The sequence below is a fragment of the Barbus barbus genome, assembly GCF_936440315.1.
Source record: "Barbus barbus genome assembly, chromosome: 17".
Classification (NCBI taxonomy): domain Eukaryota; kingdom Metazoa; phylum Chordata; class Actinopteri; order Cypriniformes; family Cyprinidae; genus Barbus; species Barbus barbus.
This window is the reverse complement of record NC_136745.1, coordinates 12,283,078-12,299,293: the sequence shown is the minus strand read 5'-3', so window position 1 is coordinate 12,299,293 and position 16,216 is coordinate 12,283,078. Positions and strand designations below refer to the sequence as shown.

The window sequence follows — 16,216 nt, the reverse complement described above, 5'->3', positions numbered from 1 at the left end:
AAAACATATTTAAAATAAATAAATAAATAACATTGGTATACAGTTAGCATAGAAAACTTACAATTCTAAATTATTTATTTATTTTAGGATTAGATTTATTTATTAATTAATTCAATTGTCTAATAATTTTAAACATACAGGTATATGATTGTTATACAGTTATTTGTCAGTGTAAATCAAAGGCCAGTGTAAATTAAAACTTCCATTTTATATCTCTGCTTACAACATTGATGATAACCAAAACTACTGAACAAACCTATGACAATCAATTTAAATGTACAAAAAGTTTAAAGTGAGCCGTCATCTTGAAAGTCAATTTTCTATTGTTAAAAGTCTCACAATAAGTATTTGTGCTTACTTTTTCTGTCACGAACATATGTAAACATAAATTGTGGAGAAATTGGAATTTTTAGTACATACAGTCCTGGCCAAAAATATCGGCACCCTTGGTAAATATGATCAAAGAAGGCTGTGAAAACTAATCTGCATTGTTAATCCTTTTGATCTTTTATTTAAAAAAATGCACAAAAATCTAACTTTTCATTGGATAATAATAATTTAAAATGGGGGGAAATATCATTGTGAAATAAATTTTTTTCTTTAATACACATTGGCCACAATTAACGGCACCCTTTTATTCAATACTTTTTGAAACCTCCATTTGCCAGTTTAACAGCTCTAAATTTTCTCCTATAATGCCTGATGAGGTTAGAGAACACCTGACAAGAGATCAGAGACTATTCCTTCATCCAGAATCACTCCAGACCCTTTAGATTCCCAACTCCATGTTGGTGCTTCTTCTCTTCAGTTCACCTCACTCATTTTCTACAGGGTTCAGGTCAGAGGACTGGAATGGCCAGCAGAAGCTTGGTTTTGTGCTCAGTGACCCATTTTTGTGTTGTGTTTTTAGGTTTGTGTTTGAAGCTACTGTCACTAAAACAAATTTCTTGTATGTGCAAACATACCTGGCAATAAAGCTCATTCTGATTCTGATTACTGTACGCTTGGAAAATCCAAACATGGCCCATTACAAGATTTCTAACAGAGTCAGTCACTTATTGATTTTTTATCTGTTGGTATTTGATAGAATCCATGATGACATGTGTCTAAACAAGATGTCCAGGACCTTCAGCAGAAATATAGGCCCACAACATCAAAAACACATCAGTAGATTTCATTGTACACATGGGGTACTTTTTATCCCTGTGTTCACCAAACCCATCTTGAGTGTTTGCTGCTAAAAAGCTAATTTTTTAGTTTCATCTGACCATAGAAGCCAGTCCCATTTGAAGTTCCAGTTGTGTCTGATAACTGAATATGCTGGAGATAGTTTTTGGATGAGCTAGGATAATTTTTCTTGAAACCCTCCCAAACAACACGTGGTGATGTAGGTGCTGTTTGACCATTTTTGTCAAGGTGCTGTTTGACAAGGTTTTCTGACCCCGATACTCAACTATGTTCTGCAGTTATCCAGCTGTGGTCCTTGGAGAGTGTTTAGCCACTCAAACTCTCCTTCTCACCATGCATTAGGACGATATAGACACACATCCTCTTCCAGGCAGTTTCATTACATTTTATATTGATTGGGAATTCTTAATTATTGCCCTGATGGTGGAAATGGTCATTTTCACTGCTCTAGCTCTTTTCTTAAAGCCACTTCACTAATTTGTGAAGCTCAATTATCTTTTGCTACACATCAGAAATATATTCTTTGGTTTTTCTCATTGTGATGGATAATTAAGGGAATTTGGGCTTTGTTTTCCCTCCTATTTATATTTCTGTGAAACAGGAAGCCATGGCTGGATAATTTCATGTTCATAATCACCCTGGAGTGCTCTAAATTGTGAATATGAATGGGAATATACTTCAGAGATATTTTACTCATAAGAATTTCTAGGGGTGCCAATAATTGTGTCCAACGTGTATTTGAGAAAAACATTTATTTCATAATGATATTTCCTCCCATTTTAAATTCTTATTATCCAATGAAAGGTTATATTTTTGTGATTTTTTTAAATAAAAGATCAAAAGGATTAACAATGCAGATTAATTTTCACAGCCTTCTTTGATCATATTTACCAAGGGTGCCGATATTTTTGGCCATGACAGTAAGTACATCTACATCAAAATGCAATTATTCTGTGATATACAAATAATGGTTATTTTGTTAACACTGTAAGATCTTGTCTCTGGCTATGATGATAAAATCCAATAGTAATAGCTGAAATCAGTTTGAAACCCTCCAATAAACATAATTAAGATGAGAATGAAAAAGCTGATCACCATCCTGACTGAAATGTGTGTATCTGAGAAAAAGAGAAAGAGACTGAAGAGAAGGTGAGTGTTGTTTTACATCTAATGAAGTCGTCTAATTGGAGCTATTCACATGTGAGTGTGTGTGTGCCCAATGGGAGGTCAAAGGGTTAAAGGCCACGAGGTCTGAATGACTGAAAGCACACAAAGCTAACCATCTCTCTCTGTAATGGGTTCCAGGGAATTAAATCAGTTATCCAGTGAGCCATTAATGTTTAATGACTCCTGTGTGTGAAATTCACCAGGCCACCAGCTGATGAGGGTTCAGAAATGCATGCTGGGAGAGAGGGAGAGGTCCGGTCTCAGGTGTGAAAGGTGCTCGTGTTCAGCTTCTCTGACTGCTAAATGATGGCATTTTCATAGCTGAGGAGCAATGTCTTCGTCCTGCGTCAGACCCACTGCCTGTGCTGAACGACGCTTGGACTCATGGGAAATTAAGTTCACAAGGTGCAGTTCATTATCTGACCTCTCCTAACGATGTCATTTATTCTCTAATGTCTTCTCAGCCTGTTTTTTTTTTCCAAAAGTATTCTACTTTATTAGGGTGAGAGAGGTAATATTTTCCTTTTATAAAATTCATTAGTATGCAGTGTAATTGCATAAATACATGCACATGCATATCTTAAACTCCCTGTTGTTAGTCTCTAGAGATATATTTTATATTCATAGTATACTTATATATTTGTTTATGTATCTTTTTATCATCTGATACATGAGTAAATTAATTCACAACAAGGACAAAATATCACTTATTTTACTCTAGAACGTGAATATAATAAATCCTTTTGTTCAAAATTATAGGTATATAAAGGTAAATATTCAGCCATGTTAAATTGTGGTTGTCATAAATAAAAAGGCTGCATTTACGTGATTAAAATACAGTAAAAACAGTAATATTGTTAAAAATTATTACAATTTAAATTATCGGTTTTATATTTAAATATATTTTAAAAAGTAAATTATTGCTGTGATTGAAAGCTGAATTTTCAGCATCATTGCTCCAGTCTTCACTGTCCCATGATCCTTCAGAAATCATTATAATATGCTGATTTTCTGCTCAAGAAACATTTATATTATCAATGTTGATATATCTGTGTTCTTTAATGAATAGGAAGTTCAAAAGAACAGCATTTATTTGAAATACAAATCTTTTGTAACATTATAAATATATTTACTCTCATTTCTTAAAATAGTACCAACCTGAACGCTAGTGTAAACTTTACATAAAATGTAGCAGATATTAATATTTTTAGTAATGAATAAAATATGTGTATATTTAAATTCAACATTACATTTCACGGACCTCTGCCAAATTTTCACAGAGCTCAACACAATGCATTCTGGGATTATCAGATCAGTAGATTTTGAAATAGAGCTAATAGAGCATTGAATAGAATAACATAACATCAAATAATTATACTTGTATGCCTTAATTTGTACAATTTTAATGCAGTGTCACACATATTATTTGTGGTGAAGGCAATCCCTGAATGCATTGTCTTAAGCTCAGAGTACACAACAAATACAAGATGGCAAGAACTGGCGATTTATATTTAATTTAATAATGAAAATTAAAATGTACTATTACACCCTGTTCGTATGCATGCTGTATTTTTATTGCAATTAGAATATCAAGTTGCAAGCTTAGCAACATGCTAACGTCAAACTCTAGGCCTACTGGAATCAATTATGAATTGAGTCTCCCGTGTGGAGAGCTATTTGTGTGATGCACTGAGTTGCTGCCTATGTAGTGATCCAAATATATCACTTATGATGTTACATCTCAGTTAGGATGTAGAAACTCAGATTAAGCTGTGTTTGGGAACATAGTAGTTGGTTTGTAGCTGGCCTAACCTGGATATTAACCATCCTAACCATAACTAACCATCCAGCCAAAAATCAACTACTGTGTCCCAAGACAAGATTATTCTTTTTAAATTTTATAATAATTAAGCACCAATAATAATTGAGCAGAAAATCAGCATATTAGAATGATTTTTGAAGGATCATGTGACACTGAAGACTGGAGTAATGATGCTGAAAATTAATATTTATATCACAGGAATAAATTACATTTTAAAATATATTCAAATATAAAACAGTTCATTTAAATTGTAATAATATTTCACAATATTACTGTTTTTACTGTATTTTTAAGCAAATAACTGCAGTCTTGGCAAGCATAATGTTTGTGTCTACAGATCATGCCCTGTTTTCTTGTCAGAGATGTCTATATCAGTAACCTGTGACAGGGGCCTCTATGTCCAGCATGGTCTTCTCCTGGCGGAGGATGGCGGCCCCCTCATTGATGATGCGCAGAGCGACGGGCTCCTCTACGCGGCCCTCTTTAGTGAGGTGAGCCTTCAGCAGATCCACACGCGGTTTCCCCTCAGAGTCAAATACCTCTCGCATGCTTAACCTGTGGCTCAGCGGAAACGGCACCGCTGCAGAGAGAGAAAAAGAAGGACAGAGAAAAGAACTGAGTAAACGGTGTAGAAAATCAAAAGGGAACCAGATTACAAAAAAACATCCATTGTATAGAGGCACATGCAGAATGCTGAGTGAAGCTGGAATGCATAAAACATACTCGATGAAACACCTCTAGATGATTTTGTGAGAAACATGAGGATGAGAAACCAGACTGATTACACTATTTTTAGATGATAACTCAGGAATATCCACCAACACAATCTCCAAAATGATATTGATAAATAATATTCAACTATTGATTTTAATCAACAAATGATACAAAACAGGTTACAAATCCCATACAATTACACTGAAGGAAGGATCAAATCATATCTAAAGACCAAAATATTTTAAAGACTTGAGGGTGGGCATACATAGACATACAGTAAATGTTACTGTACTGATTACACATTAAAACAACCACTGACCAAAATGTCTAAACAGATTACTTAAACACTGAAAAAAAAATGATGTAGAATTTTTAAGTTGACTGAAGTTAAAATTTTAAGGCAGCAGTTGAAACAACACTTTTTTTTTTACAGTGAGCATACATGTTTTAACCCTATAATTCAACTGGGATTTTACCATAGAAGATAATAACTTCAACCTAAAGTTGTGACTTCAAAATATGTGAAGAAAAATGCTCATAAACAAATCCAAACATACGAATAATCATTTTGTGCAGGCATTTACAGATATTTTTCAAATAGACTCGGAAAAACACCTATAAGTAAATCTCCTTAATATCTCAATATAATATCTTGATATTTCAATATCTCTTAATATCTTGTTTCACCTCAGAAATCAGATCATATTATTTCATGTGTGTTTCCTCTAGAGTGTCTCAAACTTTGCTCAGATATGCTCCAATAGAAGACAAGGCTAAGATAAGTCTGCAATACAAAATATGTCTCATCAAATTCTTCTAGATTTTAAAAAGAAACAAATATTTTTTATAAATACTTTCTAAAACCACACACAAACTCTAGAGTTTATTGATTAAAAAGAGAGAAAAGGTCAGGACAATCCCAATAGAACAACAGTGTGATATTGGTTTATTATCATTTCCACATTGCATAACATGCCAGAAACGATGATGAAAGGGGAAAAAATAGATACACAGAGAAAAAGACAAAAAGTCTGTAAAAAGGTGAAATGAGAGCAAAACTGTGGCAAAGTGTTACCGGGCAACAGCAGCCAGAGGTTGGCATGCCACCAGTGAAGCGCATCTCACACACACACACACACTGAGTCATAGCAGCCCACATGCTAACCCATTTCCACATCCAAAAAATGTGTTTTCAGAAACTTATTTTTCAAGCTTTCGAGCCACGCAGACGTGCTGCAGCAGCTAAAACAATAACTGTGAAGATGAATTCAGTCAGATAACATTTACATATTTCAGGAACAAAGGAATGGAGTCACTTCCATGATGCGGAACATCAGATCATACACAGAAAAAAATTTTATTGCCCAAAAGTTTATCTTTTACTACTCAGATTATTTTCTTGTGTTATCAAGCATGTTAAATTGTCAACTTTGTCTTCTTAAATTCCTTGCAAGCAATAAAACGAGACACAGATGAGACAGAGAAAGATGGACAGAGAAAATATAGAGCTATAAAACAAATGGGGATGGGTGAATTTGTTGAGAAAGTTTGAGTTCATATTAAAATCTCTTTCATTTATTAGTTGCTTCTTGATGAGATAAACAGAGAGCAAATGGAGTGTTTTTTCTGATGCTTCTCAGACGCTTCTCCTGAGAAAACAACCCCACGTCTTCTCTATAGAGTTTCAGAAGAGATCTCAACAATGTCTCCATGAGTCAAGATTTCAATATGAACTCAAGCATTTTGCATAAAATTCCTCCAAGACCAAGTCTTAAAGGTGGCATATGATGCAAACCTGACTTTTTCCGTGTTTAAGTGCTATAATTGGGTCCTCGGTGCATCTACCAACCCAGAAAATGTGAAAAAGAACAATCCAATAAATTTTTTAGTAATCCTTTCTCTGCAAGCTTGTGAAAAAACTCAGATTTTTCTCCCGCTGTGACGTAGAAAGGGGATCTTATTATAATATTACCGCCCCTTAATCTGCAAGTTTCCACCCACGGCGCCACCATTGTGTTCTCTTTCATGTCTTATTCCAATTAAACTGTCAAATACACACAGGTTTATGTTAAAAACACACATATTTCTGTGAAGGTAAACAGCTAGTAAAGAAATTGCACGTTTATATTAGATATGTGTGTCAACAGCATAATATAAAGTAAATAAATCAATAAATCCATTGCTCTCTCGTCTCCTCTGAGGCTGGGACTCTAAATAGTGTTTCACCATGGCGTTAGAACTGGTACATCGTTGTCGCTTGCGAAAACTTAGTTTAGTACTCACATGCTATGTGACAGCAGCTTTCTGTGCGCATGCTTCGGATGTGTCCGCTCAAAAAAACATATCAGAAGTTTAAACTAATATGGTTTAAAATGCATAATTTCAGGACGATAGATTATAATAAAAACCAAAGATGTTTTTTGCCAGAGTATCTGATGTAAGAGCTGTAAAGTCACAGCCCTATTCTAGAAAAGGGGGCGGGGAGCAGCAGCAATTAATTTGCATTTAGACATGCACAAAAACATTGTGTTTCTGCTTCCACTCAAAATAGGCATGTTCAAAATGACATAATAAATGATCTGTGGGGTATTTTGAACTGAAACTTCACAGACACATTCTGGGGAGACCTGAGACTTATATTATATATTGTAAAAAGGGCCGTAATAGGTCTCTTTTAAAGGAGGGCAACCTATAAGTATGACTTTCTTTGAGTTTGCATCTGAGCCTGATTCTGCTCAAATATGAGCATAGTCTGAGACACAGTTGAGATTCTTCTAAAACCCTCAAAGGAGATAATAGGGTCTTTTTCTCAGGGGAAACTGAGAAGCAGGAAAGTCTGCATTTGTCCATTTATTCACAATTCAGTCTAGGAGAAACATTTGAGATATCAAAGAGATGTCATCAGTAATTTTTCTTTCCTGCTGATAAGAACACTATGGCATTTTACTAGGCACAGTTTGTTAGGACAAGCTCTACAATGAGTGTCCTGAGAATCTGATCTGCTTTGTATATGATTTGTTATTGTATGTGTTTACAGTATGAGTGTGTGAGTGTCTTTATTTAGCAGTTTGGGTATATTATTGAAGTGCAGTATGCTGCAGAGATAACTTACATAACACTGTCTCCTCAGGCAAATGCACTGCACACACTCTCCCTCTCTCACACACACACACACACATTACCAACTCCACAAGCATTCAATTGCACGTGATAAATGAACACACACGCTCACGAGAAAAGAAATATGCAAGACTTGTGCAAAGCCAGATATGTGCATGCAATTGTTTATTGCATGCATTTGCACATATTTTTCAAAAAGTCTTGAAAATACTCATAGGAAAATAAATCTATTTAATATCTCAATTGTTTCTCCTAATGAAAACAGAGAGAGCAAATTAAGACTTAAAGCTTTTGCTGCTATCTTATTGTTCTACTGAGAAAAATACCACCAGTAATCTCACGTTTCCTTTAAAGTTTCAGAAAAGATCTCAATGTCTCAAATTGTCAATTGTCTCATTTGTGTCTATTTTGATTTCACCTAAGAAATTATAGGAAAAACATCTTAAAACTTGAAAGAAATGGTCGTATGAGATCAAGCAAACTCTGAGCAACAACCTTTTTCTTCTGGTTACCTAAAACACTTGCAGCACACAAACACACACCTTTACAGTACAGATATTTGCATACGTTCCTTCTGAATAAGCACATACTGTATGCTGTCCTCTTTCTGAACATGAGCATAATTATTGTTGTCATGGACACAGTCATAGATAAACGGGCCTCACGCATCCTCTCATGTCAATAAACACACATGTGGTGCATCTTTCCACAGGCATTTGAATGTAAATAAACATGTTGGATTATGAACCACAACAATGAAATGAAACTCCATGAATCATTGATCGGAGAGCGGAACGAACCCGCGCAAAACAATGTGAGCTAAATATAAACATGAGTGTTGCAGAGAAGCAGAACAAGCCTAAACATTAAACACACGAGAATAGATGACATAATGTGTCTATGAACCTGTGAATATGTATATATGGATATGAATTAACATTTGTGATATGCTTTTTTGTCTAAAATCAAAAAACAAAATTTTAAATCAACATAAAAAATTGAATTTAGTGCTGTTTTGGCATCACAACATTATATGTACAGAATGTCACAACATTATAATGTACTATTAATGACTATTAATCTATTAAAGATTTTAAGTATTAAATTTAGGGTTATAAAATTGTCACTATTTTTTTTATCCCTTTTTTGGCTTCAATATTTTATTTTAAATGGTCCAAAACAATTAATTTTTAAAAGTTAAAATATTCCACAGTCCCTCAATTGATTAAATAAAGCTGGTCAATAAATGATAAACAGATAATATTAAAATTCTATATTATTTGGTCTAGAAACATAATTAAAACATAATTTAAAGTCAACAATATTAAATGCTGACTTTAGTGAGATTCACTCAAATTTCTAATGTGCAGAATATAAAACGTATATTCTTTTCAAAACTTGAAAAAAAATTAATAAAATAAAGTTGGACTTTAAGGTTATACATTTTCACTTTTTTTCTTTAGTAGTTTATTTCAAATATTCCTGAAGTGAAAAAAAATATATATTCCAACTAGTGCCTCTAACTATCAAAAAAACCTATTAATTATAAAATTATTACAAAAGTCAGCAAAACTCTGCCTAAAATAGGACACGTATTTCATGTCAGCTACCCACATACACATTTTTGCATATTGTGATAAGCAGTGCCAATACAGAGCTGCCATCTGCTCTGTGTCAACATTGGTGTTGACCTTTGACCTTTGGCATGGAAATTGAATATCAGCATTTCATGAATACTTGCTGCGCCTTTATTTTCTTTTCTCTGTTAAACTTCCTTCTAGCCTTTTCACAGCCTGCACGCGTGTAATACAGCAGGTCAAGGCAGGACAAGCAGCGGCAGTGTGAGGTCATGATAACTGACCCGCGTGTGAGAGCATGTGTGTATGTGTGTGTGTGACACCCTCCAGCTGCTGAGACAGATGCTGAGACTCCTTCTTCATCTACTAGAGACTGAAAAAACAAGCACCAGACCAAACACACACTCATACAAACACTCTGATCCCTCTCTCTCACTCAAAGCACACATACAAATACACTCACAAAAGCCTCAAACGCATTCACAAACAAACAAAAAAACATTTCTGACTGCTCACATCTCATTTCTGACTGATATTTTGCAGAATTTGGTATCTTGGCACACCCAAATTGCCATGATTTACTCACTTTCATCCATTGAACAGAAAAGGAGACATTTTGTTGAGTGTTTATGCTGCTCTTTTCTATACAATGAAAACATACAATCACCAGCGGCTGTAGAGCTTTTAAAAAGAAAAGAAAAATAAGCACCATGTGGTTCAATTTGAGCTATTGTTGTCTAAAACTTAATTAAAAATTCATCTAACTAGCTTGCAAGAGGAAATCAAAAACTTGTCAGTGTGAATCTGTCCAATGGCAGACGTATAGTTTGTGCTTTATGAACAGTGCCACTTGGTACTTCCAGTTTTATGGGGAAGATGTAACTCTTTGATTGTGTTTGCTGTAGTACCATTTTTCATCCTGTCAGTAGCAGCACAATTTTCAGCTGCCTGGAAACCAAAATGTATTTTATTTGTATTTTTTAAATTCAGTTACTGCTTTTGTTCCTGCATCCTCTTCTATGTTTTCATTTGTATAGATAAAACTGCTTTGATAACAACAGAAAATATATTATTCTAAATTAAGATACAAAAAGGCTATTTCTGGTTGTCAAACCTTAGTGGAACATATCGATAGTTAAATTGACTATGGTTTGATATTTTGGATTCAGTAGGATTTTTTAAAGGAAATTCATACTTTTATTCAGCAAGGATGTATTAAACTGATCAACAGTGAGATAAATCTTTTGTAGCATCATAAATGTTTTTACTATTTTAAATAAATGCTGTTTTACAATTTCAAGTAATGGCTGCTGAAAATTCAACTTTGCATCACAGGATTAAATTACATTTTACAATATATTAACAATATTATGACACAAAACAGTTATTTTAAATTGTAATATTTCACAATATTACTGTTTTTAGTGTATTTTTAATCAAGCAGCTTTGGTTAGCAAAGAGACATAAGGTACATAAGAGGCCTCTGTATGGCAGTTAAACTTGTTATTAAACTTATTTCAGCTAAAATTGTGCTGAAATAACAAGTCAGTTGTTGAATCTGAGGAATGTGACAGTATTGACAGAGAATGTGGCTCACATAGAGCCTATGAATGAATGATCTGATTAGTCAGAAAGCTTAGGGATTGTCTATAAATTCCCCATCAAGGTTGAACACGAACCTTAAAGGCACAGTTCAAACTCAAAAATGAAAAATCTGTCATCATTTACTCACCCTCATGTCATTCCAAATTACACAGAGATACTTTCAAAAAAATACATATGTTGTATACACTGTTGTTTAGATCCAATTTATTTTCAAAATATCATTTTGTGTGTTTCAAAGAACAAGTATTTATTTATAGACTCGGGTCAAACTTGTATGTACGTATAAATATCTTTGCATTATATAACAAAATATCAATGAACAGCAGTTCAACCACAATGTGCCGTAGTTTGGTTGATAAACTCTCCTTTTAACTCCCTGCTATTTTTTCAGTCTCATTCTCTGTCCTCCTGCTCCCAGTAGTCGACCTCACCTTGAGTCCCTCCTGTAAGATACGTTCCTCTCAGAGTAACACTTCCAAACTGCCGGCCCTCCCTCACGCGTTCACGGGCGATGAAAAGGATTGTTCTGCGGATCCGTTGAGCCCACTGGAGCCCCACCAGTGGTAACACAGATAATGGCCTAGAATCATACTTTGGGAAAGTAGGCCGCTGACAGGCTCGCGCTTGTTCCCGAACCCCAGAGGTACGAGGGGAGGGACTCATTCAGGTCACAGCTGTGCTAGAGCCTCTCTCTCTCTCTCTCTCTCTCTCTCTCTTTCCTTCCCTCTCCTCCCTGAGCGTTCACTCCTGCCCTCGCCCTGTCCTGACCCTCACTTACAGGACTCATAAAGGTTTGCCTTCGAGTCTGAGCCCCTGCTGTGAAGGAGAAACTGTTGGTAAACTACTAGAAGACTGATAAACGCCATGAGCATGCTGTCTCAAAACAAACCAACTTCAAAGACTAGTATATTCTCATAAAGATTCATGTTAGCTAAACATGATAACTTTTTGAAGTATTTTAGGTTGAAACATACTCCGAAGTACATACAATCTTCAAATTAATGAATAAACAACGTAAAGACAGTATATTTTTTATATTTATTTAATGGCATCTTTTTTTATGATTGAAGGTGAGTGACACTGATACCAATAAAACTGATGTCTCTAGGAATTATTTTTTTCCTAATATTTAACCATTGACTATAGCCAATCAGTATTAGAGTATAATTGAGAACTATCAATTTTAACATTTATTAGACTTTAAAAAATAAAAACTTCTAATTTAAGTGAACTTAAAACAATCTTCACATAAACCCATTATAATAAATGCCATATCTACCTGTGCCCTTCAGTAAGTAGGAAATATGCAAAAATTGAATAAAGTTATCAAACACTAAATTCTAAATTAAATATAGATGAATCCTTAAAGCTAAAGTTATTGATTTCCTCTTTTTTTCTTTTGTTCTTTGATTAAGAGACATCACAGCAGCTGGGTTATTAGGTTATTTGGCTGCTTTTACTTTAAGAACTGCCGCTGCTAAACGTGACACGGATCTGACACGCATGCTTGTAGTTTCATTCGTGCTTTAATATGAAATGATACAGGCTACTGTCACGGTGCACACACGAGGGAGGAACCAGGAACACGCAGACGAGGATAGAAACTCAAATAACAGACTTTACTGAACATCAAGACATCAGGACAGGGCATGGCAGGACAAGGCAAGGCAGACACGGACATCACACACCGGGGTTAACGAGTGGACCAGACAAAGTTTAACTGAACAGACAGGACTAATATACACAGGTAAATCATAGATAACGAGACGAACACGGCTAGACAAGAATTAACTAATGATTACGCTTAACAAGGACAGGAAACAAACCAAATATGGGCACAAGGGGCAGGAACACATGACAGACACACAACAGTTCCCTGACATAACTCCCCCCTCCCGAAAGGCTCGTCCCGAGCCTTAACAGTTCCATCAGGGAGGGGGGGTGGGCGCTCTGGAGGCCTCTCAGGACAGACACGGACCACAGGACGGGGACCTCCAGAGCGGAACAGACAGACAGGACCCATGGCGGAGCAGGGAGCTCAGGAGGCCATGGCAGGTGGTAACTGTGGCCATGGCATCCTTCTTCGGCCCACCCACTCCACCCAGAGGTCTACTACCCCCCCCCAAAATTTCCATGGGGAATCCAGGGGGTATCAGGAGCCCTCCGGGGCTAGACAGACAAAACACGACAAGACACGACAGAAACCCTCCAGGGTCAGACAAACACGACAGGACATCCCACAGGAACCAGAAGCCCTCCTGGGCTGGCTAGGAAGCTGAGTCTTCCTCTGGGCTTGACGAGGAGTCAGGGGCCCTCACAGGGTCCCTCAGCAACCTCCTCCACTTCTGCGACAGGGGGGGCAAGCGGCTGCGACTGGCCTCCATGGCCACAATTCAAGGAGCCGCCTGCCCCAGACGAGTCTCCATGGACAAGACAAGACATGGCATGACAAGGTAAGTTTAAAATGTTCCTGTGGGCACAACAAACACAAACACGGCTCTCCTGGCCGTGACATGTGGACTTGATCCACGGAGAGGGTATCGGCGACCGGCAGGCTTGAGTCAGCGGCAATCCGGTGGGCTTGAGTCAGCGGCGGACCGGCGGGCATTGAGTCAGAGGCGGACCGGCGGCGTGCACAGGGGAGCCGCGGACGGCGGCGTGAACAGGGGGAGCCGCCGACGGCGGGTTGGCTTTCCCCGCGGACGGCAGCGTTGATCTCCCGCGAACGGCGGGCACGGTGAAGCCGCCGACGGTGGGTTGGCTTTCCCCACGGACGGCGGACTTGGGTGAACCGCAGGTGGCGGCGTGAACTCCCGCGAACGGCGGGCTCGGTGTGCCGCGGACGGCGGCGTGAACTCCCGCGAACGGCGGGCTCGGTGTGAGCGGCGAGGTTGGGATAGCCGCGGGCAACGGCGAAGTTCTCCCGCGATCGTCAGACTGGAGGGCTCGCGGCCAGTGGACTCGCGGCACTCGCGGTAATCCTGCCGAACTCCCACGCCGACTTGACGCGGGCTAGGGCAGAAGGACGAGTGGCGACTTCCATACCACGAGGGACAAACAAAACAGGAACTAACAAAAAGACTTTTAAAAAACGGAAAACAAAACGAGGTGAAGGGGCGCCGCTTACTGTTTTGGTCTGGTCTTCTGTCACGGTGCACACACGAGGGAGGAACCAGGAACACGCAGACGAGGATAGAAACTCAAATAACAGACTTTACTGAACATCAAGACATCAGGACAGGGCATGGCAGGACAAGGCAAGGCAGACACGGACATCACACACCGGGGTTAACGAGTGGACCAGACAAAGTTTAACTGAACAGACAGGACTAATATACACAGGTAAATCATAGATAACGAGACGAACACGGCTAGACAAGAATTAACTAATGATTACGCTTAACAAGGACAGGAAACAAACCAAATATGGGCACAAGGGGCAGGAACACATGACAGACACACAACAGTTCCCTGACAGCTACAGAGCGATGCAGTATTTGTGTGTGCAACTGACCTATCGATAAGCCCCGCCCCCCCTCAGTTACTGTTGCTCCCTCAGAGAAACAATGACAACTGCAGTGTGAAAACCTTGTCCCACAATGTTTTTGCACAATTTTGGACACGGTTAAGACAATTTCTGACGGGCTGTACACTCCGCTGTGATGTGACCCTGTTGCCCTCACACACACACACACACACACGACGCGTTATACACAAAACTCCACAATACTTGAACTAATAACAAAACATACTTACAGTCGTTGATTCCGAAGTGCCAGATTGTCATAGCAAAGTCGGAATTGACCCTTTTTTTTTTAAGAAATAGCCTTTGTGCATAGCTATGGAATTATTTTTGTGTCTTTATTATTCAAACAAAAATTCTGTATTTGAGAGCAAAACTAATTATTTTGTAATTAAAAAATAAAAGTTTGCAAAAAAAAGTCTTCTTAAGGTTCAAAATTAAAGTAATTGAAAACAAAATAATTTGCAGTGCGTGTAAATCTTTAAAATATATATATTTTTCTTTGTGCACTTCAAAAACTTTTCATCACTAATCCACAAATGTTGCTCTCTTTCCTGCCTTCTTTTTTTGCGGGTCTAAACGTTTGTTTGCGAGTTGAAAAGTTTTGCTTGCGAGTGAAGCTGTGTGTCAGTGGGCGGTCTCTATGCACCAGGATGAAAGGCCCTTTTCTATTGGCCACTCTTGATTGAAGTGACAGGTTGACCACCCCCACTACTAGGGCTGTATACCTTGGAGAACCTGGCGATACGATACATACCTCGATACACAGGTCACGATTCGATACGTACCTCGATACAGAGCTGTCTCGATACGATTTGATACAATGTGACACGATTCGATACGATTCAATAAAAATACATGGGCCAGAGCCAATTAGTTAATGCTGAACACATTTACTCAACAAACAGAACTCTGCATTTTTCTTCAATTTATTGAAGACAAAAGTGCAGGGCTTGACGCTTACCTATTCCCCAAGGAGCACATGTGCTCCTAAGTCAAAAAATTTAGGAGCGCATTAAAAACATTTAGGGGTGCAATGCAAATTTTTCTAATTAGGTGTTTTAGCTTAATAAGGGGATACAAAGAGACATTTACAAGCACCATTATTTAATTTATCAGAATACAGAAAGTACACAAGGTTTTTAAATAATTTTACTTCAGACTATTTAATAGGCTAATTATGTAATTAGTTATAATCCTATTAAACTGTGTCGGTATAAAATTTTCACAATAATCATTGAAGCTTTTGTCACGGTATATGTTTTTGTTTTTAAATCACAATATATAATTTCTAAGTGAAAAAAAGTGTTGTCGTCCTAACAGGTTAAATAACTTTATTAAAGATAATTTACTAAAAGACTTTTATAAAAAAATACATAAAAATATAAAGTAAACAAGTGTTTCAAGATTAGAGTGCAAAAGATTGTTCAAATGAACGAAATAACAATAGGTAAGTAAGGTCCCATTTATTAACATTAGTTAAAGCAGGTTAACATTAAC

General features: G+C 37.3%; 1 protein-coding gene across 4 annotated transcripts in view; it reads right to left on the bottom strand.

The window, feature by feature from the left end:
• Nucleotides 1-16,216, bottom strand: part of LOC306883163 (protein phosphatase 3 catalytic subunit alpha-like) — a 50,804-nt gene that overhangs the window by 19,034 nt on the left and 15,554 nt on the right. For all 4 annotated transcript variants that reach the window (XM_079438281.1, XM_079438283.1, XM_079438284.1 and 1 more), the window contains exon 2: nt 4,557-4,757. In XM_079438281.1, coding sequence (XP_079294407.1) covers nt 4,557-4,757 — 201 coding nt within the window. The remainder of the gene's footprint in view (nt 1-4,556; nt 4,758-16,216) is intronic.